Raw genomic sequence first — 27,590 nt, forward strand, 5'->3', positions numbered from 1 at the left:
GGTGAATACAGCAGTGCAGACTCCTCTTTTCTCTCCTCCTCCCTTATACATATAAACTTAAAAATGTCCCATCTTTCCAATTCAGCCTGGCTCCACTTTGAATGCTCACAACTGGACAATGTGTAAGTCATAGATATCTTTTACACCGATTTGCTCAAATGAAACTCTAATCTATATTGCAGAAATTACTGCAATGGTAGCTCAGAAAATGAAAAAGCTTTTCCCAAAGCTAAACCCATTGTCATTACTTTATGTAGCTACGCCATCTCTCAGAGTGGCCCTCACCCCCCCGGAACTGCTTTCCCTGTCAGTAGTGAGAGATTGATTCCTGTCACCGTGGTATGTAAGTCACCATCATCCCACATGCTGAAGTTTTCTCCGTTTCTGTGTGTTCCCCCTGATGCTTTAGATCTTCAGAGGTTGTAATACTGCCGTCTTCTAGTGCCTCATTCAAGCAGTGATGCTTATGAGCAAACTTGTGGTTTTAGCATGGCATCTGTCTGCTTCCTGTTGTGCACTTCTATACAGATACCTCTGTATTTGTACTTCTCTGTTACGTTTATTCATCCTTTCCTTGATGTATTTATGTTGTGAGTTACTCAGGGCAAGGTCCGCATTCTTCATCTTTCCTACGTACACATTCTTATTCTTTGCTATATACCAACTGAGCATAGTTCTGTATGGACTTTATGTCAATATAAAAATGGCCATAATTACAATAATGTGACCGGGACGGGGACGCAGGAAGGACACGGGGAGGACACGGGCACAGCCCCATCCCCCCGGCCAGGACGAGCCCCTCGTACCCTCACGCCCACCTCGTGCCGGCCCGCAGCGCCCCCTGCCGGCGCGGGCGGGGCGCTCGGTGGCTCGGCGCTCGGCCGGCGCTGCCTGCCACAACACCAGGCGGCCCCGCGGCCGCCGCGCACGCGCGTCCCCGCGCTCCCTGCGTGGCTGCCCCGGGAGCGGGGCCGGGAGCGGGGCCGGGGCCGCGTCCTGCGGGCCGGGAGCGGGGCCGGGAGCGGGAGCGGCGGGGGCAGTGCCAGTGCCGTGTGAGGGGCAGGGGTGGCAGCATGTCGGCGGCGGGTGGTGGTCCCTGCGGTCCGGGCGCGGCCGGCCCAGCCTCGGCGGCGGCGGGCGGCGGCGTGTCCATGTTCCGCTGGCTGGAGGTGCTGGAGAAGGAGTTCGACAAGGCGTTCGTGGACGTGGACCTGCTGCTGGGCGAGATCGACCCCGACCAGGCCGACATCACATACGAGGGGCGGCAGAAGATGACGAGCCTGAGCTCGTGCTTCGCCCAGCTCTGCCACAAGGCTCAGACCGTGTCCCAGATCAACCACAAGCTGGAGGTGAGGGGCTGCCGTGGCACCGGGCGGGGCCGGGCCGGGAGCGCATCCCCGGACGTGCCGGGGTGGCGGCGGCCTGGACCGTGCCCTGCCCCGAGGGCAGCGGGAGCTCCTCCGGGTTTCTTCCTGCTCGTTTCCTGCTCCGAAGCAGCTGAGGAGGGTTCACCAGGCCTCGCGTTTTAGGATTCGGGCCTGACCGCGGCCATCGTTCCTCTGGGTTTGGTAATTCCAGCTCTGGCATGGAGCGGTGCATGCCAGAGGAGTTCTCTGTGATGTTGAAAGCAGGAGCCTTGGCCAGCAAATGCTGCTGACTGGTTTTCTCTTTGCAGTGAGTCAGGACGAGAGGACACAGTCTTAAGCTGTGCTGGGGGAGGTTTAGGTTGGACATTAGGAAGAAGTTCTTTCACAGAAAGGCTGCTTAGACATTGAAATGTGCTGTGCAGAGTGGTGGTGGAGTCACCGTCCCTGGAGCTCTTTTAAGGAAAGACTGGATGTGGCACTGAGTGCCCTAGTCTGGTTGCCATCGTTCCTGTGTTCGGTCACAGGTTGGACTTGATGATCCCAGAGCTCTTTTCCAGCCTAATTGATTCCGAGATTCTGTGAATTTAGAAAACCTTTTAAAAGAAGGGACAAAGACAGGATCGAGGTGCTTAAAGCTTAGAGTCAGTAGTCAAAATGAGGACATTGTTCCTCCTTACAAGTAAAAGAAACAGAAAAGTGGATTGGGGATGGACTTTGACAGGTCCTGTTGTTCCTTCACACTTCAAAGCAGATCAAATAGCTCTCTGCCAAGCTTAGTGACTGAAAATAATAGCAGAGGTTGCACATTCTGTGAGGAGAATAATAACTGGCCTTCCTCTTGGAAAGTTTTGTTCATGACTGATACAGAGTTTCAGTCAGGGTGGGAAGCAAACTTGGCTCTGGCTTCTGTCCTCCTTCTGATGCTGCATAGAGGCAGGGCTGCAGGTCCTTTCGCCTGTGAAAAAATTGGAGAGCTCTGGAAGGAGATTCCAGAGAACTTCGTGGTCATTTTATATCTGTCCAACCCGAGCATCTTTGATCTGGTAGGTGTTTTTTGTGATGTCCTGTACAGGTGTGCATGTGAGCTGCCCTCTTGTCTTTCATTTGCAATTGGAAGGCTTTTGATGTTTCTTCCTCAGTTACCTTTCCCTGGGCTAAAGCCCTCCAGTTTCTTCAGTAGCTCTTGTAGACTTTTTAGACTTTTATGGCTTGTTCTTTTAACTTGTAAGTATATAGGAGTAAGAGGGGAAATTCTGAGACACCGTGAAAATATGGGCTTTGTAAGAGCTTCAATAGACAGAATTCCCTTCTTTCAGTCCTTTGTGTTACACTCTTTATAACAAAAGAATTTTAGAGTCTTCACGCAGTAACCTGCTCTACTGAAGGTGTGCCTTTCAGTAGGAAGTAAAGTAAGTAGATTGTCTTTGGTTTTAATCAGGTTTCTTCCTGGTATGAAGACATTGTTATGCAAAAGAACCCGTGGAATGTAAGAGGAGCAGGATTTTTCAGAGTAGAACAAAGATCTCACTAAACTAGGAGGTTTTTTCATCCCAGTCTTTATTTCACTGGAATGCTTACTGTAGTGATGTTCCTCTATGTGTTTATGTTGATATGCTGTCTTACATGTTTCGGTACTGGGAAGAAATAGATATAGATATAGATATAGATATATATATATATATACATACATACATACATATATATATACACACACATACAGTACCAACCTGTACAGTAGGCTTCATGAAGTATAAGTATAGTAAAATGAGATTTATGAGTTTATGGTAGATAACTAGAATTTATTTTATGGTGGGTTGTTGTGTACAGACCTGTAAAGCAGCTGAGTTTTCAGGTTATTTTAAGAGAATGGATTTCTTTGAAAGGTTGTTTCAAGCTTAAATATTTTGAAAGGAAATGATGTAACTCAGATCCTGAAAGGTTTTTTTGTGTCTAATTAAAATCTTCAGGAACACTTGAAGAACTGAAGATCTGTGCCTAAATCTCTTAAGCAAAGGAGCGCAGTTAGAAGTTGTTAATAATTAGCATAATTATTGTGTATATCTACGTGCTTGAGGTAATTGCTTGATAAAAATGATACTGATAATCTAGAGTGAGTGCTTTGGAATTGAATAAAAAGTCTTTGTAAAGTATTTTTATTACTGTGAGTAGTATTAGGCCTCATAAGTATAAAGGAGTTTTTATCTTTCAAATAGACCTTTAGAGGACTTTAGTGTTGCCTTGAAGGTTGTTAATTTTAGGACCTCATGTTTATTGGAGTCATAAACTTGAAATGAAAGCTGCCATTTAAAATCTCCAAAAGATGGAGCTGCTCTGTTGGAAATGAGTGTCTTGTCTTCTTATGTGCACAGATTTCTAGTCAAAAGCCCCAGTGACCAATATGAAGACCACAATTTCATATTTTGAAAGAAATCACTAACATCAATACTGGTGTTTAGGATGTGATTGGTGGTTTTACTCCTTTTTTGTAATGCAAGTTACTGTACTTCATGTAATTCTTAAGATTGCAATCATTTCTTAATAACTCACCATTGTAATTTTATAGTGCTTGTACATTTTAATACAAAGCTTTTGTCACATTCACAAAAATGACCTCAGTAATAGTTTACTTAGGTACACTTACTCAAGCCAATAAATTAAATCCATCTTGAGAAATATACCTTTATTTGGATTAAAATAATACTTGGACTGAATCTAAGCTGACTAAGCTTACTCCTGCAGCAGCATTTGACTGGACTTGTCTTACCAGATAAGTGATATTATTTCATAAAACAACAAAAAGTTATGAATATCATTCTGTTGTTTGTGGATACCATTTCCTTCACCAAGTTTGTTGAGTCGTATTATAACAAAGCAGGCAAGAATAAAGAAATGCAGTTCAGGCTTTGATTTATCTACTTTATTAGCTTAGTACACATTCTCTGATTGGCACAATTGCTTTCAAGAGGCACAGCTTGAGGTTTGGTGAATGGAAGCTCCTGCTGTAGGACTTCTCAAAAAAATGTTTGCCGTCTCGCTGTATGCCTACTGCTAGAGAGAGGAGTCTAGGTAAAATATTGTATGGAGGATGTTCCTGAATAGTAAAAAAAGTGTTCCAGGAAGGCAGTAGTTTCCAAAGAGGCAGCTATATGTTGGCAGTTCTGGGCCAGGTTATTTTTAGAAGGAGCCTGAAGGTATTTCAGATGCACAGGAGATGTATGCAAATAAATTTACTTGTGCTTAGGGTGGTGTAAGTTTATGAACCTACTACTGTGCTAATAACATTTGCAGTCTTAAATTAAACTAATGGTATGTTGGGGGGGATTTGTTTTCATAATTTTCCTGCTGGTCACAGTAGGACAGAGTTGAATTAAGTAGCTTATCAAAGAGGAGGAAATAAAGGTGTTTGGCAATACAAGCCACTGTCATTCCTGAGATCAGCCTCATTTCATTGTGAAAAAATGGAGAAGTGTGTCTTGTTAGTAGGATAGCAAGGACCTCAGTCTTTTAGAACTGGTGACAAACATTTTAAAGGAGATTTTTTGTGGTTCTCTGTTGGAAAGCCATATAAATCAGCAGATGCAGGCTGGTCGTCAGTGTGTGAGATTTTAGAAAAAGTTTAACTGAGAAGCAGTTCATAGGTTTTGTTTTTCCTGTTTGACAGTCACTTGACTATGACATTGTCTAGATGTCCATTTCAAAAAATACAAGTTCTGTCTATCTGCAGTTCTGTAGAAATAAAAGAAGTAGGTCAATGTGCCAGTGAAAACTGAGCTTGACTTTTAACTCTGGCACTTTGACTGCCAATCTGATTCTGCAATTTAAGTGAACAAGCTAGAAAGGAATGTTTGGTGGAGCACACCCTGTATCTTGGCAGATGTGTTAAGCCTGTGTATATGCTAAAGCTAAGGAAAACATGTATGTCTAAGAAGTTAAATGTAGTTTTATGTCCATGATTAAGTTGGAATCAGCAGGTTTAAAGGAACATGTTTCTATAAGCTGAATTCTTCTGTAAGTAACTTGTAACCCATTCAGTTAAAGCATATATAGAATGATGTGGGTAATATGAAGATGTAATTATAAAAAAAACTGAACTGCAGACTGGAAAAGCTAAATTTAGGTGGCTTTATGTGTGTGGTGACTGTCCATCAGCATGCGAGTCCATCTTATGGAACACACTGCAGAGATACAGTCCTGCTCTGTTGTTTGGCAGTACTTTAATCAAGGTAGGACCATACACCTTCTTAGGAAGGTCTGTTTGGATTTTTTTGCCTTCTCTCCTTTATTTTGTAGTGAGAAATGCTCTTGTTGAAGACCAAGATATTTTTTTTTCCCTGTGTGAGGTATGTCTATACATACATACAGAATAGCTGCAATAACTGACTTTTTTCAAATGTCATTATAATTAAATGTTATTTTATTAATTGGACTTTTAATACTTTTTCTCTTTTGAAATAGAAATCTGTTGGTACTAGATAGAGTGTGGTTTTTTGAAAAATCAGGTGAGTGAGATTTGGTCCAGCTAATTTGATATTCTAAAATGTGAGCATTTTTTGCATATTCAGGAAATGCAGATTTACATGCATTTTCCAATCAGCTTATATACTAAATTACCATTAGTTTAATACATATAACTTCTATCAGAATAATTATACCCTTTTTAATTGTGATTATGCTTCTACTTAATTAATATTTTCCTGTATCAGAAGCCTATATACGTCTATGCAAATTTAACTATCCTATTTAATTTTCATATTTTTGTATGTGATAAAAGTGTTTTTCTTTCCTGTCTCATTTGTTGGGAGTTGCCAAAGAGGAAGTGAGAGAGAACCAGTATATTAGTTTGTATTTCTTAGTTTTCTTTACTGAGTTATGTTGCATAGCTAGTATGGATTTCAAAATAATGGCAATAATGAAACTATTGATATGACTTCTAAGAACAGATTTGTGTCCTCCTAATAAACAACTAGAAGCATGAGGAACCTGACAAAAATAGTCGTTGTGAGGCAGTCAGAAATTTGTCCCTGTCAGCAAGGCAATTTAAAAAAAAGTAATTTGTTCTTCTGTAAGTAGGTGTAAACAGAATGAGAGAGTCAAGCACAAAGTAAAACAGTAACAAGAAACAGTGGCAGGTATTTTAATGACAGAGGTGAAAAAGATCAGTCACAGGCATAAAAACATTGGTGGATGTATCCGTTTATGTAAATGGAAACCAAATTTTTAAGATGCTTTATTTAAGATGTGGTCTCATTATTATGTTATCTTTTAGTTGTTGGGAGGAAAAGTGTGCAGATAATTACATGTCCAGAATGGTCTTCAGCAGAGAAGATAAAAAAGTAGAAATGTTGCTTTGTATCCTTTTAATTTGCTGACCGCTCTTCTGAATGTTTTGTCAGGACTAGAATAGAGCCTGAGAAATGGAGTAACTCATTTGTCTTATGCTTATGTCCTTTGTATTCTGTGTGGGATATAATAAAAGTGGATTAAATTATTTTATGATTCATTTTTGTCTTCGGTATCATACACTACATTTTTACCAAGACTACTTACATAGTTCCACTACTGTAGTGTTTATTTAGGGAGTCAGTAGTCTTAAATTTTGTTGCTCATGCTCTTATTAGCCACATGATAAAGATTGTTTTGTTAAATTTATTGTTAGCTAAAATTCGAGGTTACATATGTCCTTTTTGGGGTCACAATAATAATGAAATAAAGGCTTTTAATATAATTTAAAAATTTGTCACTGTAGTCTTTTCAAATAATTTCTTGAAACATTTTCGTCATTGACAAGTTGTAAGCATTGTGGTGAAATTGGGGGGCGTTATCATAAGAAATGATGGTTTCCAGGTGTACTGTCTGTTCAGAAACTCATTTTGTACAGTGCTGTCACATTGTTTAGTTTTGCAAGGAGCACTGTGAGATTAATAGGACTCTGCTCTGTTTCATGGTTTCTCATTCAAAGCAGTCCATTAAACTTAATAGGGTTGTGTGAGAAATTGCAGCAAATGCTGCTTAGTACGCTGGAAGAATCAAATAGTCGAGACTGAGGAAGGGTAGAGTGTTCTTGTCTTTTGGAGAGCTGTAGGCAATGTGATACTGGTTAGATAATGGAGACAAGCCTTTCTTCTAGCAATTAGAGAAATGTCATAATTGAGAGCTCCGGCTACTTCTCATCAAGGGGCTGATGCAAAGTTAGAGGTCCCCATGAAAACTTGGCAGTATGTGGGTTGTGCAGGCCAGGCTCTGTTGTTGTTGCATGTCTGGTGTCTGACTGTGTTTAGACCTCAGGCTGTAGGAGCTGCAGCTGTCACATCCTGAAAATTTGTTTTCTGTCCTGCACTTGTGTAATGTTATGGGAACACTTAAGAATAATGATTTCATTGTTTGTAAAGCGTAATTAAAGATTTTTTTTTTTTAACCTGTTTTGCCTTTAACTGACGTTTCTGTCTTTAAAAAAATGCCCCCAGAATGAAATGTGAAGCAGATATGACATGCTAGTTAAGCAAATATACAAGATATGCTAGTGTCATATCTTGATATTTATAGTGCTTTTTTGTGCATATACCGGGACAGAAGCCACAGAGTAATTGCAGCATTGTAGTGTGCTCTGTTGCATTTCATGATCCTGGGTCCTGCAGCCTCTAAATCAGAAGGTTAATAGTCCTGATCAGGAGTGAATGTTGAAATACATAAATGCATATATTGATGAAGTTTATGGAGTCTAGTGTAAATTACATAAGGGCATGCTGCTGAGGAAGTAAAAGCACCTCATAAACTTGATTTGTCTGTGAATTTTGGTTTGATCCTGTAGTAAGATACATAAGGACTTGTCCTTTAAAATTAGCTATTAAATATATATATGTACACCACAGGTGTTTTATTAGTAACAGAATCAATGGAGCTTGGAAATCTCATGATTTGTGGGAAATGGAAGTGTTGAGCACTTTCTCAAGTCACCAAGACCTTCTGATTCAGGCACTCCCTGAATGATCTGGGAGTTTCCACATCACAGCATCCTTTCCTTTGCCTTTTCATCTCTACAATTTTTGGTTAGTTGGCTGGACATGAGACAGCAGCTCAGTCTCTAGCTCAGAACTGCACGTGTGCTGCCTGTACACCGGGCTGTCGTCTTCTGTCTCTGGGTGGATTAAACAAATTAGCTAAAGATCTGGCTCTTCCCACTTTCCCCTCTGAAAGAGCTCTAATCTGTCACTCTTTCTTACTGGCAGCTGTTTAGGGTAAAAGTTGTATGTTGTAGGAACTTTAATCATACACACTTTTACTCCTTTTGTTTGAATCTTGAAAATTAATTCAGTTCAAATCAACAGGGGAGGAAGGCAAAATAGGGAGAAATGTAGTCATACAGATAAATGATGGCACTAGAAAGCCTTGTTTAGGTAACTGGGAAATTCTGAAATGAACTCCTAGCTGCTGGCATTCAGAGATTATATGATGGGGAAAAAATCTTTTACTTTAGAAAAACAGTTTTCAGACCTTTATGAGTTTAGAAGGCTTAGCATGAGAATGAATCAGGTGTACTCTAAAGGCCTGAGATTAAATGAGAACTAAAGGCATTTGATGAGTGCTTAGTTTATGACTTCTAGTCACTTGTGGATGGTAATGGATACTTTTGTATGTATCTAGCTTCCCTTTGCTGAAAAATCGGTGAGTTTTCTACTATGTTTGAATTATCCTTAGACTCTCTTTGAGCTAGGTATTCATATACCAAGACGTGCATTCATTACACTTTGAGGGAATTCAGGTCTTCCTCTCATTTTTATTTGGTGTGGTGAAGAATGCCGCTGTCTTACCCTAGTATTCAAGCCTATGGCCCAGCTTTCCAATTCAGCCTGGCTCCACTTTAAATGCTCACAACTGGACAATGTGTAAGTCATAGATATCTTTTACACCGATGTGCTCAAATGAAACTCTAATCTATATTGCAGAAATTACTGCAATGGTAGCTCAGAAAATGAAAAAGCTTTTCCCAAAGCTAAACCCATTGTCATTACTTTATGTAGCTACGCCATCTCTCAGAGTGGCCCTCACCCCCCCGGAACTGCTTTCCCTGTCAGTAGTGAGAGGTTGATTCCTGTCACCGTGGTATGTAAGTCACCATCATCCCACATGCTGAAGTTTTCTCCGTTTCTGTGTGTTCCCCCTGATGCTTTAGATCTTCAGAGGTTGTAATACTGCCGTCTTCTAGTGCCTCATTCAAGCAGTGATGCTTATGAGCAAACTTGTGGTTTTAGCATGGCATCTGTCTGCTTCCTGTTGTGCACTTCTATACAGATACCTCTGTATTTGTACTTCTCTGTTACGTTTATTCATCCTTTCCTTGATGTATTTATGTTGTGAGTTATTCAGGTCAAGGTCCGCATTATTTTTCTTCACAATGTGTATGAACTTAGTATAAGATCTTTGAGTATGTCTGAGATCTAATAGGAATAAATTATTTTTGGTTATTTATTTGAACTATTCTATTAGAATAACTAATGGTCACTTTTCTATGAAAAATTTACAGATGAGAGTTCAGACCATCATATGAAAAATATTATATAAATTAATTGGAAGAGGCTTAAATGATGTCATTTTGTTCTGAGACTCCTGATGAAAAACACTACTTAAGACTTTAAGAACTCCATACTAAAAATGCAATTAACCCCAGCATTTAAGATAGCATTTATTATATTGCCAATTTAAAATACATATTCAGTATAAGATAATTTGTAACAAACTCAATATTTTGATAACTCATAACTACTGGAACCGGAAATGCGGACTGTTGATTAAAAATAGGACATTGTCTGGACTCTTTTGCCTAGAGGGTTTTTTTTGTATTTTTTTTTTTTTTAATTTTTGAATATTCCATGGAAGAAATATTAACTGCTTAATGCCATTATTTCTTTTCTTTTATATCCTATGGGAATAAAAAGAGTAGTTTATAAATTCTTGAGTTATTTCGGTTGAAATTGGTGTTTAATTTTCATAGCTGTAAGACCTCTGAGAAATACAAAATAACTGGTAAATGGCAAAATATGCCCCAAAATTGACCAAATGTTTAGTAAGCCTTTCAAAACTATTTTTCTCGTATCATCTGTGTGTTAGATTGTTTGGAAGATAAATGCTGGGCTTTGCTATTTGATGAATTTGACCAAGATCGCCAGTTTACTTGAATTGTAGACTTTTATTTAGAAGTTAGAAGTAGCCTGTGTTGATAATCTGAAGCAGTAGCTTCATGTCCTGCCTGCTTGATTCAGGTAGGTCTAGGTGTAGATTTTCATGATTAAATCCTACTTCTGTGACCACAGTTTGGTTGTGCTGTTTGCTGTGCATTGGCTGGGGCAGGGACATGAATGAGGGAGCAGAGAGAAACTAAGGTGTAACCTTGCAGTGTGGTGCTTGCTAATGAGCGGTAATTGCTGATCTGCACGGTTGTGTTCTGCCCAGAAGAGTTCCTTTTTCAGCCCAATCAGCAAGTTACAGTTAAAAGGATGTTACGAAATTAAACACACTACCTTCTCTTCAACCTCTGCCCCTTACTGTTCCCCGGTGAAAGTTTCTGTTCTCTATTTGTTGTTTGGTGGCTCTTCCTGAGCTCACCTAACCATGAAGCTCAGTGGTCTGCTGTGAGTGGATGTTCATAACTTCTGCCCCCAGCTGACTTCTCTGCAAGTTCTAGGGCAGTTGCAGGTGATGACCAAAATAAATGACATCTTTTTTTGACAGTCTTGTTGGAGAGTACGTCCAAATTGAAGGATTACTACAGTTGCTTCTGTAGCACTAGTTTATCCTTGTGTTTATCCTGTCATGTTTATACAAATTGAAATACTATATTATCTGGTACCATCTCTTTCTGTAGAACACTTGCCTAATGCAGTGAATGGTGCTCTGGGGAGGAATGGCCTTACTGACAGTGCTTGTTTGTGCTCATCATTTCCTCTGCTGTCTCTGCCCTGTCCCTGGTTTTTACTGAGTAGCTTCCAAAATTGAAGGTAGAGATGTTGAATTTCCAACAGTCCTTCCATATGTTTCCTTTATAACAAATTGGGGGAATTTGGATAAAAAAACAGTGCTAGTAAGAGTAATATAAAGGAAAATTAGGTGAGCTGGTGAAGCTGAGAATGGCAGGACTTCTGTGAAGTAATGTAAATATTTGTCCGCCCTTCATAGAAGTAGATCACAGGATTTGAAAGCAGCTTGCATTTTGGTGTTACTCTTGTGCCTGCATCTGTTCCTGGGCATAAATTTATGACTTTTCGTAATGTGTAAACAGATTAATTCCATGATATATGCTTATACCATTTCTCATTTTTCTTTTTTTATTTTGTGCTCTTCATTTATCCAGACCTTACAGTACCTGGAGGGAGGCTACAACAAGAAAGATGGGAGAGGAACTTTTTACAAGAGCATGTAGTGACAGAGCAAGGGGGAGTGTTTTCAAACTGAAAGAGAGTAGGTTTAGATTAGATAGTAGGAAAATATGCTTTATTGTGAGGGTGGTGACTCACTGGAACAGGTTGTCCAGAGTGCCCCATTCCTGGAAGTGTTTAAGGCCAGGTTGGATGGAACTCCAAGCAAGCTGGTCTAGTGCAAGGTGTCCCTGTCCATAGCAGGGGGGTTGGAACCAGGTCTTTCTAAGGTCCCTTTTAACCCAGGCCATTCTGTGATGCAATGATTCTATGATTAAAACAGCAGGATATGAATTTAAATGGTAGGTTATATGCAGAGTACTGTTTTTAATTTTTATTGCGCGTTTGACAGGTTTTTTTGTGATACTTTTGGGGCATCATTCACCCTGCAAAGCTGGTGGCCATCATTCTTGCTGCTTTGTAATTTGCACAGGGAAATAAATTTGTTTTTTCTTCCCACCAGAACTCCAACTGCCCTTCTTTACTAGATGAGGCTGGACAATATTAAATTGGTCTATTTTAACTGTTCTGCCACTTTGCCATTCTACAGGTCTTTTGAATTAGAGTGGATGAGAGAGTATGTGTGTATATAAAAAAGCAATAAAAGTCAGTATGTTAGCTGTTAGAAAGGAGCAAGACAGTAGTGGTCTTATTTTTTTAAAAGTAGATCTAATAATACACAGTATGTAATAATAAAAAAATATTGTTACACATTATGTGAAGTTGTGACTGGGTCAAACTGTGCCTTCTTTATTAAGGTCTCTGTTATCTGCTCTGTACTATATCATCAGCTTTTGTGCTGGTGATATTTTCATTTGCTGTGTTAGTTCAGGTGTGTGTCTGCTTTTGTTAGAGGGTAGGTAAACCACAGCAGAGAGATTTTAACTATGGCTGGTCACTGGGGACAACAATGCAGCTTTGTAAGTAGCTCATTTCTCTGAAATTATTTGGCTCTGTAGTATTTTACATATCATCTTACTGTAAAAGGCAATTTCTGTTTTAGAGTTCTTCAAGGGTTTACAAATGTTTCAAGTTTTTTGCCATTCTGGCAGTTGGAAGGGGAAAATGCATGCAGCTCTGTTTCTTTGGCAAAAAGTAATTGCTGGCCTGATCTGTTCAGGCTCCACGTCAAGGGACAGGGGGAGGTAGTTCTGCTCTGTTCAGTCCCAGAGGTATGGACTAAAGGACATAGCCAAGAGCCTGGAAGGGAGATTGTTCTTCTTGGCAGCCACACGCTGCAGGTTGGCTTGATCCATCTCATCAGTTGCACTCTGGGTGCTCTGAATCACCTCTGGAAGTGCCTGCTTATCTCTGAATTACTTGAACCTTGAGGAGGCCATCCATCTAAGTTATGTACCTGAAGTTAGACCCAGTAAATACTCCTCACTGACAGTCAAACCCTTCCTGCTTGTTTTTCAATAACGGATACAGACATTTTATAGCAAGTTGCCTTGCAACTTGAGATTCACTGTTAATTTGAATGTTAGTGTAATGTTGTTAAAATACCTAAAATACCCCGCTTTAATATGAGAGGGCTTTTTTAAAGAATTAGTCACTTGTTCATTTTGGTCTTTACTTCCAAATCTTTTGGATGCAAAAATATACTGTGGGAATTTACCTAAAAATCCCCCGACATCATATTCTGTTTGTTTGGGGGTTTTTTTTGGCAAATAGTAGCCTTAAAGCTTATCTAAATGTAGCTTATCTTATAAAACACTACTTGAACTTAAGGATAACAAGTAATTTGGTAAACATGTTAGTATTTGTTCTTTCCTTCCAGATATAAACCCTACATGAAAATTGTTTTTAAAATGTTTCAAAACCACTTTTTCAAGAGTTAATATTTATTTACTGTTTTTTACACATGCATTTTATGGGCATTAGTGGCTTCTGGTTTACCCAACTAATTTGCTATTTCAGTTAAACTGTGGATAATAGACCAGCTGTAAATAGGATTATTTGACTTCAGCATTGGGTAAATAATTGTCATTTTGCTTTGAGCAATTTTTTTTTTTTTCAGTAAGATTTAATAATTCTACAATTTAAAATTGTGTTTACATTGGTAAGGGTGTAAATCCTACATAGGTTTAATGTCATTGCCTTCTTTTGGAGTGGACATCAGCATCACATGCCACTGTCTGTGTGAGGGAAAGCTCAGCTGTTGCTGCTTTTGGCAATATGGTTGTTTGATGCCTGTTCTGTGGGTGCATGAATTTTGGCAGCTGGGGAGAAAACCCTGCAGATGATCCAGAGTTAAAGCTGGGCTACAGAGGAATGTGTGACAGCAGGTACTCTGAACCTGTATTTCACCATGTACAGCATCCATGTACCAGCAAATGCAGTTATGTGTCACAGTTCTGGTGACCCCATTTAATCCTTGATCTCATTACTATGATGGATTATATCTTCACAGGCACAGTTGGTTGATCTGAAGTCTGAACTGACAGAAACACAGGCAGAGAAAGCAGTATTGGAAAAGGAAGTGCACGATCAGCTTTTGCAGCTCCACGCTGTTCAGCTTCAGCTACATGCCAAGACTGGTCAGAATGTTGATTCTGGGGCTATTAAGGCAAAACTGGTGAGTATGGCAACTTGAATGTGGGATTATATTATTCTTCTTCCTCTCCTGGCTGAAGTTCTTCCTTGGAAGGTGTAAATAAGCTGATTACAAATTTTCATGTTAAAAATACTAACTTTTTTGCTTCTCAATAACATTTATAGTTGGTTTTTAGCAACCATTAAAAATAACATAAATAATATCAGAATAAAGAATAAGGATTTAAGAAGTTATTTTTAAAGAAACCATTTTTAGTTGTTTCTCAAAGTAAAAGAAGAAAATATTTTTGTGATTTATAAAGCTTTTCTTAAGACTCAAGTTGCAAAGATAATAGAAGTCTGTAATAGAAGAACTCAATAAACTACACACTTTTTTAAAACTCAGACCTTTATAAAGCCCACCAAAAGTTAACAATAATTAATCTATGCTATTAATTGGCATTGACTGATAGCCAGAGCACAGACTATCTTGTTACTAGCCACTCCACAGATTCAGGCTCTAATACTATGACTTTGTAAATTAAAAGACTAGTGTTGTATACATATGTTTTCTAACTGTTGGCATGAATCAAAGGCTCTGATTTTCTAAAATTGCTTTGCAGTTTGGTTGCAAATACCTACTCCCAACATGTGTGGAACATTTGTCTATTCTGCTATTTTGTCCTGTTAATTAATGTGCAATAAGACACAGTAGTAGACTGTAAGTCTTAAAGGATGTCTAGGCTAATCACGGAACAACAGGAGTAACCCAAATTTTTTTGTGTTTCAGATTCAAAAGCTGTAATTGATTAGAGCTGTCTTTCTAGGGCTACATGGCTGTACATTCAGTATAAGAGTAACATTTTCTGGATTATCCGCACATAATTTATTCTGTACTGAATTATAACTACAGTATGGTGAAGTTTATTTAGAGCTCTAAATAATTCTCGTGGCTTTTAAATAAGCATTAGTTTAATAACTCCAAAATTTTGTAAGTGTTAAACTGCAGGTTTACATGTAGCAAACTTTTTAAGTTAACACATCACTGTGAGCAATTTTGGTCCCCAAATTTTGTTAGTTAAGTTTAACTTCTGGCTAACACAGAGACTAATACTTCTAAGCTTTTTGTTTCTTCTTACCTTGTTATAAATGATTTCTAAAGATCTATTAAATTTCCATGCTCCTGACAGCAGTCTTCCCACAGGTGACAATAAATACATTCTACATACATTGGTTCAGGTTTTATCTGTGTTGAAATTGAACTTTATTAACAGCTTGGACTGATATTCCCTGCTCAATTTCCTTTAGTTTTTCCTTTTTATAAATATGAGGACTAGCGATTTGAGTTTGTTTTACTTTGTTTTTAGGGAATCAGAGCTTTAATGGACAGAAGCTCAACTTTAAACTCTTGTAGATAAAGAAAGCTATGAAAGTGTGCAAAGCTAGAACAAGCAAAAGTTTTGAGGCCCCTTAAATGACCATAAAATGGGACCTCTGATGTTTGGGTAAATAAAAACTGTTGTGCTGACCTTCTGGCAGTCAGAAGGTCTCTGAGGGCAAAGAAGAACTGTGTCAACAGAATGTGCAATGGGGAAATAAAGCTCTGTACTAGTTGACTTCCTGCTTTCTTGAGGGACAGGCACTCTTCTTTTGTATTTAGACTCTTAGCATAAATGTATACTCTATAATCTGTAAAATTGTATATAGTGGTGAACTAGGACATTTTAAGATATTTAGATTGCTAAGAAATTGATAATTGTGTCGTTTAGGCCAAATCCATTTTTAGGAGTGGTGAATTTTCTTAGTGCAATCATAATAACTCTTCGTGAGAGTATGAAGTTGCCTGGTTGAAATTTTTTTTTTGTTTTTGCGTTTTTGCGCTTGAAGTCTTTTCTGATACTTCTGCCTGTCCTTTATGTCCCTCTTTTAACTCATATTATGTTGTTCTTTCTGAAAGGAAAAAATCTACTGTCTGTATAATGTTATATTATAGAATGGATTTTTCTGTGTTTTTTTTCATGTATATTGTATTATCTTGCTCTTCTTTTTGGAGATTCTTGATATTTTAGGAGAAAGTATTGTTTTCAGTACTACAGTAAGGTTAAGTTTTTAATAAGGTTTTTAAATAAATTCCACTGCAAAATAGCAAAACTGTTGCTAAATAAAATTGTAGCAGTGTGCTTGTTCTTTATGCCATCTAATGAAATACACAGTGTGCTGGTGAAGTCCTTTTGGAGTAAGTAATTTATGTTGTTGCATTTTCTTTAAGTTCCTATTGCCTTTTTCTCTAATTATGGAACTCTTTTCTTCTGTCTTAAGTCTGTCCTTTCTGTGGATGAAATGGTAAGTATGCTGATTGCTATTTTTTTTATGTTTAAGCAGTGCTTTTGTTTTGTGCAACGACTTATATATATGTTGGCCTCAGAAACTGGCAAAACAGATCTGGCTTGTTCCTTCTTCCCAACAGTTGGCAAGATGCTGTGTAAAGAATTTCCTTCCTTTGCATTTTGATTTTTCTTTTCTAGATGTGGTGCCCTCTTCCCTAAATTTGTATGTATTCTGTTTATTATTGCTACAGCTAGTTTGGGGTGATATCTGGCAACCTGACATTCTGAGATTGTTCTGGCAGTATCTCAAAAAATGTTCAGGTGTTATACAATTTCGAAAGCATAAACACTGTACACATCTATGAGTGTAATATGAAGTATTCTGCATGTTGTATTTTTTTAAAAATGCTTCACTTTTTCCTTTTTTTCCCTTTTCTTATTTTTTCATGGGCATGATTTAACTGGCTGGTGTAACAGCCAAAAGCATATGAACACAATAATACATAGATACAAAGAAAAAGCAAAGCAAACTTGACTTTTATCTTTTCACAGTGATAGACTTGAAAGGATTCTAAACAGCTTTCCTACTTTTATTATGTTATATGCTTCATTGTTGTTTCTCAGTATTTGGCTTTTTGAAAAGCCATAGGATAGCTGGTAACTAAGCTTTAGTCTTCAACCTTGCTGTAGCTTTTTTTTTTTTTTATATTACCAACAGAAAACACGTTTTCTGTTTTCAGAACCTGTGCCATACTATGAACACTAGAGAGAATGAAACTCTTCTATAACTTAAGTTCCATGATTTCTTTAAACATTTTTGAGACTTTTGTCAAATATTTTGACAGTCATTCAAAACAGTACATGCTCTTTCAGTACATCTTCAGAGATTCTGTATTGCAAACCTTTTAATTTTTTTTTTTAATTCATGTGGTGATCAGTTGCAGACAGTCCATAGAAGATCAGCTTCTGGGTGTAATTTTCCACCTCAGTCACAGAACAGCAATCATCATAATGGAGAAAATAGGAAGAAAAAACTTCTATGGGATTGCATTTGTCTTGTATTTTAGGTGTAACATTTAAAATGCATGACTAAAAGTGATTTTATTAGAAAGGTAGCATTTGGCTTCCTTTTAAATTTAAATGGCAAACCAAATTCAGAGAAGATCAGTGGAAAATCTGAGTCTGGATGAGGGTGTTTAAGATGGCTGCTTTGTACAAATACTGTAAAATTGCTGCATGAAATTCGCTGGTGTAATCAAGAACCTTTGATCACTTCAGCAATTCACTTTTCTGAGGGAGGTTGGAATATGTCTGTCTTAAATTCTAGTCTTTGTCTTTTTATATTTGTCAAATAAAAGATGTTCTAAAAATGGACAGGGAGCCTGTACTGTTTAGAGCACATTAATGCATTATTGACAATAGGAACAGAGCTAACAGGATCACTGTATCTCTATATGGGCTTTGCAGCTACTGTAGAACAGGTGTTATGTCTGAACTGTGACCCTTCCTACTCCTCAAGTGTGTGGCAAAGACAGCACAGCATGGTGGCACTCTTGAATTCTTGTAATTAAAACAGCCTAAGACCAAAATAATAATAGAAAGAATTGGTATAATCTTAGAAACTCCTATTATTGAAATGTAGATTGGTCAAAATTTTTGGCTTAGTAGCGTTCCTGCAGTTCAGAAAGAAATTTGCTGCAGAGTTATTCTCACAAGACAACCCCAACTCAAAGGCCAGAGACCAGAACTGGCTCTGTGTGACGTGTTTTCTAACATGTGTATGGGCCAGACTTGATCTGAAGGTGGGTCATCATGGGAAGGGCAGGAAGTGAAGTGCCAGTGATTTCAAGTAATCTTTGAGCTGCTCTTCCTGAGCACTGTGCTGGGCAATCCCTGACCAACCTGTACATAGGTGTGTACTCCATTCTTCTAACTGATAGAAGTATTTAACGGATGAGGGAGATAGCAGAGTCTGTCAAATTCAGAGCTGACTTTCTGACAAAGTCAATAAATACTTCCATATATCTATTGTGAAAATAACTCCATTTGGAAGGACCAACCTTGCTTAATTTCTCAAATGTGGCAATATTGACCATATTAATGGTTTTATATCCAGGCTTGGAATAGTGAATAGCGTATTCACAATTCGATAACAGATTTGTCTTGCCAGTTCTGTAAAATTTCCTATCTGTCCTGTTGCTTCTTTGGTAGCACTTCCTTTGTTTGTTTAACAATGTAATTGGTACAGGTACAGAGAAGGGGTTTTTTTGGGTACTCCAGATATCTTCAAAAATGCATTATGGTGAATTTAGGGTTTTTTTGCTGTTTCAGGGTACAGCCATTTTTGAAAGGAAACAGTATTAGACCATGTGTCTACTATTTTCCTGGTTTGTGGTGGGAGTTTTCCCCCTCTTTGTAAAAGGGATGCAGAGCAAGATATAAAAGATACAAGTAACCAAGCATGCTCTCCTTAAAGTAGATTTTGTAGATTAGCAATCTAATTCCTTTTGCACCAGTACTGTGGGTATTAGAAAAGGTAATGACTATGCAGTTTCTTTACATTTGGGATAGAGCAATGTGGGACTAATTTAGATTTCTGTAATTCCATTTTCAGAGGGTAAGGCACAGGGACATAGCTTGCCTAAAGTGTGGTTTTAGTGTGGGTTTTGTTTTTGTTTTGTTTGGTTGGTTGATTGATTATTTTTTAACAGAGCTGTTTTGCACTAATTTTCTTTTAGGTTTGTCAGGGTGGGCATCTTCATGTGTAGAATCCCTGGCTTTATTTATATGGTCTTCAGAATCTGGAAATGTCTCTGGCTGGACATTTCTTGGTTGTTTGCATGAAAATAATTGTCATTTTAAGGACATATGGACTTATGTTTCCATGTCATCATCATCATAATAGTTAAAGAATTTGGTTAAATTGAAATATTTAGTGTCTTTGTAGTTCCTCTTCTGTTTTAAAAATAGTATTGTTTAACTTTGAATCTCCCGTTTGCAAGACAAGAAAATGTAAGGATGATACTCAGGCTACTTAAATTTTCCCACCTTTGCATAGGATAGTATGCAAACCACTAGCTGTAGTGTCAGAGTCCCTGCTTTCTTTTTTATTTCTTTTCTTGCATGCATGTCTTGTACACAGGAGGATAATTTCAGATTGTGTATGCAGAAACAGTAAGTGCTCTTTCATTACTAACTTGGATAAAAGCTTTTTAACATTTTTTTCTTGTTTGGTTTTGTTTTGTTTTGTTTTTTTGTCATTATAAAGGAGAGAGAACTTGAAGCTAACAAGAAGGAAAAAGTGAAAGAAGCTCAACTGGAAGCTGAGGTGAAGTTGCTGAGGAAGGAGAATGAAGCCCTCCGTAGACACATAGCTGTGCTTCAGGCTGAGGTTTATGGAGCAAGATTGGCAGCCAAGTATTTAGATAAGGAGCTAGCTGGAAGGTATGTGAAGTCAATCCATGTCCCTTAGCATGAGATGTTTGTTGTTGTTTCCTTCCTTTGCATCCCCAGAGGCAGGTTCAAGGTTAAGACTAAGTAGGAAAAGTCTCATGTTTCCAGTTAATTAACAAAAGGAAGAAGTAAAAATCCCTGGGGTTCTTGCACGGATTGCTGCATGACCATGTGCGGTAGCCACATGAAGTGTATGAGTCTTAGAGTGCATTGCTCTTTCAGTTGTCATACAGCATTGTTTTACTCTCTTTGTCACTATGTAGGGTCCAGCAGATTCAGTTACTGGGCCGAGATATGAAAGGCCCTGCTCATGACAAGCTGTGGAATCAGCTGGAAGCAGAAATACACCTTCACCGTCACAAAACTGTGATTAGAGCTTGTCGAGGTCGGAATGACCTCAAACGACCAATGCAAGCACCACCAGGACATGTAAGTTGAAAAGATGAGCCATTCCTCCATGATTTCTAGACATGAGTTACTTCTTCATCTTTGTAATTGTTTTCACTTCTGTACTGTGTTTTTTTTCAAATGTCACTTATAAATATGTTTTTCCTTTGTATGCTGAAGGACAATTCCATGCTGAATAGCAGATCCCTCTAAATAACCACAGAAGATGATACAGTTCCTTTGACTTACCTAGGAAACTGAGCCTCTGATATATATGTTTATGTGTATAAATACAACTTTAACAGCAGAATTTTGTAACCTAGGCTTCAAAATGTGGATCTAGCTTATTTACAAAAACCAAGAATAAAGTTTTTAGGATTAGCTTGAACTGAAATGGATTTTAATTTCTTTTTTTAAAGGCCATATAAATTGACACTCTGTAAAATAACTATTTGTAAGTTGTTTTCTTTTCCTCCTAAAGGTACTTCTTAAAACCTTTAAACAGCATTTCACTGTAAGTGTCTTTGGTAGAACTCACCAAACTTGGCACATGTCCTGTTAATCACCCCAGTGTTCAGTGCATAAACCCAAACATTTTCAGCAAAGTGCTTTACTTTGATCTGTTCTAAATACCTTAGTTGGTCAGATGGATCTTACTACTTATGTTGCTAATTGCATACAAAACATTGGTGGACAAATAACGTGTATTTGTGATTCTAAGGATATGCATAATGGCGTCAGTGACTTAAGGGAAAACAAACCTTGATTTATTTAGCCTCTCTTTTAGATTTGTGTTCAAGGGCTTTTGGTGTGGTTTATTTTTATTACAATAAAAATAAACTCGAGCAAGCAACCTCTTCTTGGGAGTGTATTACATCATCTTCTGTCATTTGGTTACTTTTAAGATGAGTTTACATCATATAACATTTCAGCAGTGATCAGCACTTCTCATGTAGTCCCTTAATAGTTTTAATATGTGGCTGATTTTCTTCTTTTGAAGTTAAATTCTCTGTTGTGCATTAATCAGCACTGAAATAAATTAAATAATTATTCTCATCAGGGGTGCATAATGAGGAATCTTTTCTGATTTCATACCCTTTCTGTAAAGGGGCACTGTAAGTTTGTCCTGCCTGGAGCTAGTCTAAAACTCTGTTACTCATAATACTGCCTGTGTATAATTACAAAAACCCCAAATGCTGAAACGCATCAGTTTTGGTTCACACATTTATGTTTGTGCTATGTTTGTTTTTTATCAAACTAGGATCCTGATGCCTTAAAGAAGAGTCAAGGTGTTGGTCCAATCAGAAAAGTTTTGCTAGTTAAAGAAGACCATGAAGGACTAGGAATTTCAATCACAGTAAATATTTGCATTTATTTTCTATGACACAGTAGCAGCAAGTTTGTATTCCTACTTCTATAAACTATGTGGATCAGTAAATGTGTTGTTAGAACACATGAAAAAAGCATACTTAAATCCATAACTATGGTCAGAGGGCTTCAAGACTCATTTTGATAGATTATGAAATAGATAATTGCTACTTTATGTTAAGCTTATGATTTTGACTTAAGTGTAGGGTATAGACACTTCAGCAGATTAGCCAGTGGTGATTCCAGGTGATTCCAGGAAGAGCAGAGACAGCCTGAGACCTGACCTCCAAAGATTATCTGTTGTGATTGTAACTTTTTTTTTAAGTATCTGTATTGGCAAGCTGTTTAAACTTTTTACAACAAATTTGGAAAATTTTGACTATTATACTTTTATTCTAAATATGAATACTGTTTCTTACAAGTCAATATGGTGCCTGATATGCCTTTTTTAATGAGGTTTTCTACTTTTCATTAGTTTGTATATGATTTTATAGTTTTTATTAGTATTCAGAATTGCCTTCTTTAACTCTAAGTACATACTTGAAATTTTCCATTCTTCTGTGGGGAGAAGAATTAAGGGAAGCAGCTCACACATTCTTAAACATTCTTTCTTTGAAGAGTGATTTCTAATTTTCTAAAATAGAAGTTGAAATAAGCACTTTAGGAACTACTATCCAAATGTCAATTTTATGTTAAAAGGCATCTCAGTTAATTAAAATTTGCTTTTTTTTTTTTTTTTTTGTAATAGGGTGGGAAGGAGCATGGTGTTCCAATACTGATTTCTGAAATCCATCCTGGGCAGCCTGCTGATCGATGTGGAGGACTGCATGTTGGTGATGCTATTCTGGCAGTAAATGGAGTTAATCTAAGAGATGCCAAACATAAAGAAGCTGTAACTATTCTTTCCCAACAGGTCAGTTTGGACCTGTTATCCATAGGCACGTTTAGGTGCTTCCTGTGTTCTGCCTGTTGAATTACCTTGAATTTTAGTGTTTGCTGTTGAGCACAGTGTAACACTAAGCTACAGTGATTCTTGAGGCTCTATCACCTTACACTTAATCTTCTTATGTTTTGCAATTTAAGGAAAAAAATGCTGGGTCAGTAGTGGTTCAGTTAAACACGTGTATTGGCTAATCATTATTCAGTAAGGCTGATGGAAATAATTTTATTATATTGCCCCACAGAAATAACTATTTAGTGACATATGCTTTACTCTTATGACTGAACAGCTCCAGCCAAACAATGTTTCTCAAGTGCTTTGTGGTCTAGAATCTTCTTCCTGCCTTGCTTCCCATTTTCAGACAGTTAAAAGGTGTGCTTAATTTATCAGGAAACTTCCTCTTTAGAAATCACTGTTTGAAATGTACTGGCATGTAAGAAATTCGGGCACTTTTGGTAAAGCTTAGCTATAGAGCTATACTACTTTAGTCAGTAAAAACTTAACTCAGATACCTATCCAAAATACTCAACACAGCTGTAAATGTGTTCACAACAGTAAAATGTATTTGTTTCAGTAACCTATCTCATCTTGGTAATCCTGCTGGGTAGCTGTGCAGCAGTAAGTAAATTTGTATTTACCACTGCATTTTAGAGAGGCGAAATCGAATTTGAAGTAGTGTACGTTGCTCCGGAAGTTGATTCGGATGATGAAAATGTAGAATATGAGGATGAGAGTGGACACCGTTACCGTTTATATCTTGATGAATTGGAAGAAGGTGCAAATTCAAGTTCTCATAGAAAAGATGCAAATGTGGGTGTCAAACCCTCACAAGGTAAATCTTCTAAAATGTGTTACATGCAGTTTAATTCTGAAGTCTCAATATGCAAACCAATTTCTGGAAAATACTGTTTTTATATTCATTGTAAAATTAATCTGCTGTCAATTCAATTAACCTACTAATAGACTGTCAGTTCATCTGGTTGGTCCCTCACTGGTTGGCCTGGTTTACTTAGGTACAACTGAATTAACTGAATTAACTTACGAACTTTTTTCATGGTCATCTTTTCCCAAAGGTTGAAATTCAAATTTATTCTTACCTTTTCCAACCTCTGAACTAGGAGTTATTAATTCCCCTTAACACTTCATGTTGTTGGTTACTTCAGATACATTTTTTAAATCAGAAAAGTAAGTAAACAGTTCCCTTTGTCCTGTAATTCTATGTTCTGCTAAAAACCTGTTAGCTTTTAGTAGTCATTTCAGCAAACATTCCAGTTTTTGAAACAAGGATCACTGAGCTGTCCTTCCCAAGATTGCTTCTTTCCTTAAATAATTTTTCTTTTTAACTTGCAGTGTTTGATAAGAAGCCAGGTATTGATGGACATGAAAATGGAGACCTGGGGAATTCAGTTGAAGCTTCATTAGAAGACACTGCACCCAAATTAGCCCGTTCTGCTGAGTCTTTATCCTAAAAACAAACAATCAAAAAATCCACAAACCTGGACAGATCCCATCTTTGGGAACAAGTGATAATCAATATTGACTGCTTAAAGTTGCATATACTAGTGTAGGTTGTAAAAGGATGATTAAATGTCAAAAGGAACTGTATTACTGTTGCCTGGAAAAAAGGCGGTTACCTCAGGGCTTCGTTGTGAGCAATTCTAAATGTGGAAAACTGTCTTTTGCGTGACACACAGAAGTTATCTAACACACAGCATGTGAAATGAATTTCTTTTAATAATAAAAAAGTAATCCCACCGAAGTATGGGATTTCTAAAATGGATAACCTCAGTACGTTCCACTTTTAATCTCATTGATGTCCCTAAGGAAGCAGAATAATTTGTGACCAGTCCAGTTTTGACCCTTGGATGTTTTAAAGTGACAACTGATGTTCAGTTTGGTGTGAAACATGCTTTAACCCTAGACAGATGGGGGGAAGACTTGTTCCATTGCATCCATGTGTTTTGTATTTAGGATTTTTAAACTGTAATTTAAAAAAAACACTTCCTTCTAAAAATTTTTTTTAATTTTTAAAATTAAAAAATTACAGTTTTAAAAAACCTGTAATTTTAAAAAAACACCAGAGCTTTTATTTGAGCAAAGACAACCAAACCCCACATAAGCAGTGGAGTGCTTGCTAATCATGATCCTTCAGCCCATGATAATCTCATGAGTAAGGCTTTTGGATTTTTTGTTTTTATTTAAATTCACCACCATTTTTTCCGTTTAAAACTTGCTCCAAAAGTAGTTAAACAGAGTAGTATGGGGTTTTAAAAGTGAAATTAGTTGAAAAATTACTCAAAATTAATGTGGACCCTTTGGTATTTTTTTCTGAGCATCATCAATTTTGTGTTTGTTTTTGAATGGATGTGGTTACTGCCAATGCAGAGTTGTTTGAGTTGGTCATCATTAGCTTGACCTTATGAAATGATGAGTGCTTTTGATAGGTACTGAACATACTCATTTCACACTAAAATAATCCTTAAAGAAGTGGAAGTTGAGTGCACAGTACTTTACAGGAGGTTCTCAGAATCATACGGTGCCTGGCCCTGTCTATGTTATGTTATGGCAGTCCTATTAACCTATAATTGTCTTACTGTTGAAGCAAAATGTTACTTCCTTTGTGAGAGCAGTGTATCTTCAAATAGTTTTTTATTGGTGTGCATCTAAAGGCCCCTGGCAGGGCTGCAGACGGGGGAGGTTGAGGATGGTGTCTTGAGCAGTTTCTCATGCTCCATTTGTAGCTCTCTTGGTGAAGTGCAGCACACTCTACAGAGAAGCTCTACGTTGTCATTGCACTTGTTATTTCAGCATGCAGTGGCATCTTTTCTGTTCACTGCTCTGCAGGCTGTTGAACTGTAATGTGAAATGGTTTTGTATATTGAGAGAGGAGCTAATGTGAAAAGACATCTTTGCAAGTGTTAACTGTGTAGGGTATAAATTCATAAGAAAAAACCTCAAAGGCCTTTAGAATAGCATCAATTAATCTTACATTCTAAGTTGTGATGTAGAACACAGTTACTTTGTCTCTCCTAGGAGCACTATATATATATGTTTATAGAAAAAGCCTAAAAATGTATATACTTTATTCAAAAATTTTGCTATTTATAAATCCCTTAACTTCGCTACTTACATGATCATTTTGTGTGTGTGCGTGCGTGCATGAGTTCCACTTACTCAGTGGAGTAACATTATTTGGTTCATTTTTTATACTAGTGTTTGTCATACAGCATACTGTTGAAGGTTTTTAAAATAGTCAAGGCTGTAGAGTTTTCACTGAACAGAAACTAGTATTTAAAAATAAAGCTGTGTGAAGAAGAAACAGGTCCCCAGGCATGTTTCTTTTTCTGAAGCTTCAGAAACTTGAGGACACATTGGCTGTGTGTTAGCAGATGAATCCACTGCCAGAACTTTTGCATCCAGATTTGTGTTTTTCCCACAGCTACTCAAGGAGAGTGCACTCTGAAACTGTCTGTGGCCTGGAACACTCAATGTCCTCTCTGTCAGGAAGGGATAGTTGAAAGCTAGGTAGTGGTCATCTTGTCTTTGAAAATCATCGCCGTGTGAAATCTTTCTGCAGTTCTAAGAAGATAGACTTGTCCAACTAGTCTTGGAACTTTTTTAAAAGACATTAAATTTGCCTGTACAGTTTCCCTTTATTTGAGGGAAACATGAAAATTTTAATTTATTTGTTTTTCATTACCTCTTGGCACACTGTTTTCTGTACAATGCATTTGATCAGTTTTAGCCTGAAGTGGATGAATGTTTCTAGCATTATTTCCCTAACATTCCTCATCTGCCAGTTTCATGTGATGCTGTGCTCTTTTCTTTGTCTGCTGGACCTTTTTTCTGCTCTTATTATTTTTATCTCTGTATGAGATCAACAGAAGGAACAATTGCTGAGGAAAATGACTAGGAGTAGACATATCAGGTAGCAGTAAATTATCACCAGATTTCCTTCCCAGCAGTTTTTATAATCTTTGTTTAGGAAGCCCTGGATGGGAGGATTTTGCTCAGACACTACAGTCTGTCTCCACGTACTCCGTACTTCTTGCCAGCTGATTTAACGTACTGGTTTATTTGCAATCATACTGAAATGCTTAGAGATTAATATTTAAACTGAGAAAAGTTTTGCAAGTTGAGATTTCCAGATTCAATGGACAAATGTGTATTCTCCCCTTTGTCAGTAACTGGAAGACTCAGTCCTGCTGATTCCCAGAGGTTGAACAAGTTAGACTTGGAAGAATTTCTGAGGAAAGTCAGTGTTCAGACTTCATTTTTATTTTTTAAAGTGTAAAACAGTTTACTTGCGAGTGTATATATATTTTTACTTAAAAAAATAAAATAATATTCTAAAAGTAATTTCGCAATTTTTTTTTGTATATATTTCCTTTCCTATTAAAATCTTCAGTAAGGCAATTGTATTTTAAGCTAAAGGTGGGCAGTGTTTGTTGGCATCTGGGACCAATGTTAATTAAAAGCATGTAAGATAAGGAAAGTGCTTTATGGCAATAAATTTAACTGTGATCAAAGGTTGTATGTAGTATTTCCTTTGTAGAAGTGTATTCTTGGCAATGAAGAGGGTTTGTATCTGTCTAAATATATGTTAATCCACAGTTGTATCAAACAAAATTCAGATATTTATTGTATTTGTCCAAACATAATTACATCATGGGTTACTCTCATTTCTGTAGTAGATAGAACATTTTGCAAAACATGCATACACCTAGCTAAGCTGAATATAATATATTTTTATTAACCTGTAAATAAATATACTCTTCTGCATTGCAGTGATTTCTGCACCTAA

At 37.5% G+C, this 27,590-nt stretch overlaps 1 protein-coding gene across 2 annotated transcripts; it reads left to right on the forward strand.

Annotated features, from left to right (window-relative positions):
* The first annotated feature begins 970 nt into the window (after window positions 1–970).
* GOPC (golgi associated PDZ and coiled-coil motif containing) lies at window positions 971–27,590 on the forward strand. 2 transcript variants are annotated; one of them, XM_069010916.1, is made up of 9 exons: window positions 971–1,349; window positions 14,190–14,354; window positions 16,631–16,654; window positions 19,907–20,082; window positions 20,355–20,520; window positions 21,740–21,835; window positions 22,595–22,759; window positions 23,438–23,618; window positions 24,137–27,590. In XM_069010916.1, exons 1-9 carry the CDS (start codon window positions 1,074–1,076, stop codon window positions 24,253–24,255), a joined length of 1,368 nt encoding a protein of 455 aa, XP_068867017.1. In that variant the 5' UTR covers window positions 971–1,073; the 3' UTR covers window positions 24,256–27,590. The 2 variants fall into 2 exon arrangements, with proteins under 2 accessions (XP_068867017.1, XP_068867018.1); XM_069010917.1 differs by lacking the exon at window positions 16,631–16,654 and having other exon boundaries at window positions 972–1,349.

Source organism: Aphelocoma coerulescens, chromosome 3 (assembly GCF_041296385.1).
Source record: "Aphelocoma coerulescens isolate FSJ_1873_10779 chromosome 3, UR_Acoe_1.0, whole genome shotgun sequence".
In the NCBI taxonomy this organism is placed as follows: domain Eukaryota; kingdom Metazoa; phylum Chordata; class Aves; order Passeriformes; family Corvidae; genus Aphelocoma; species Aphelocoma coerulescens.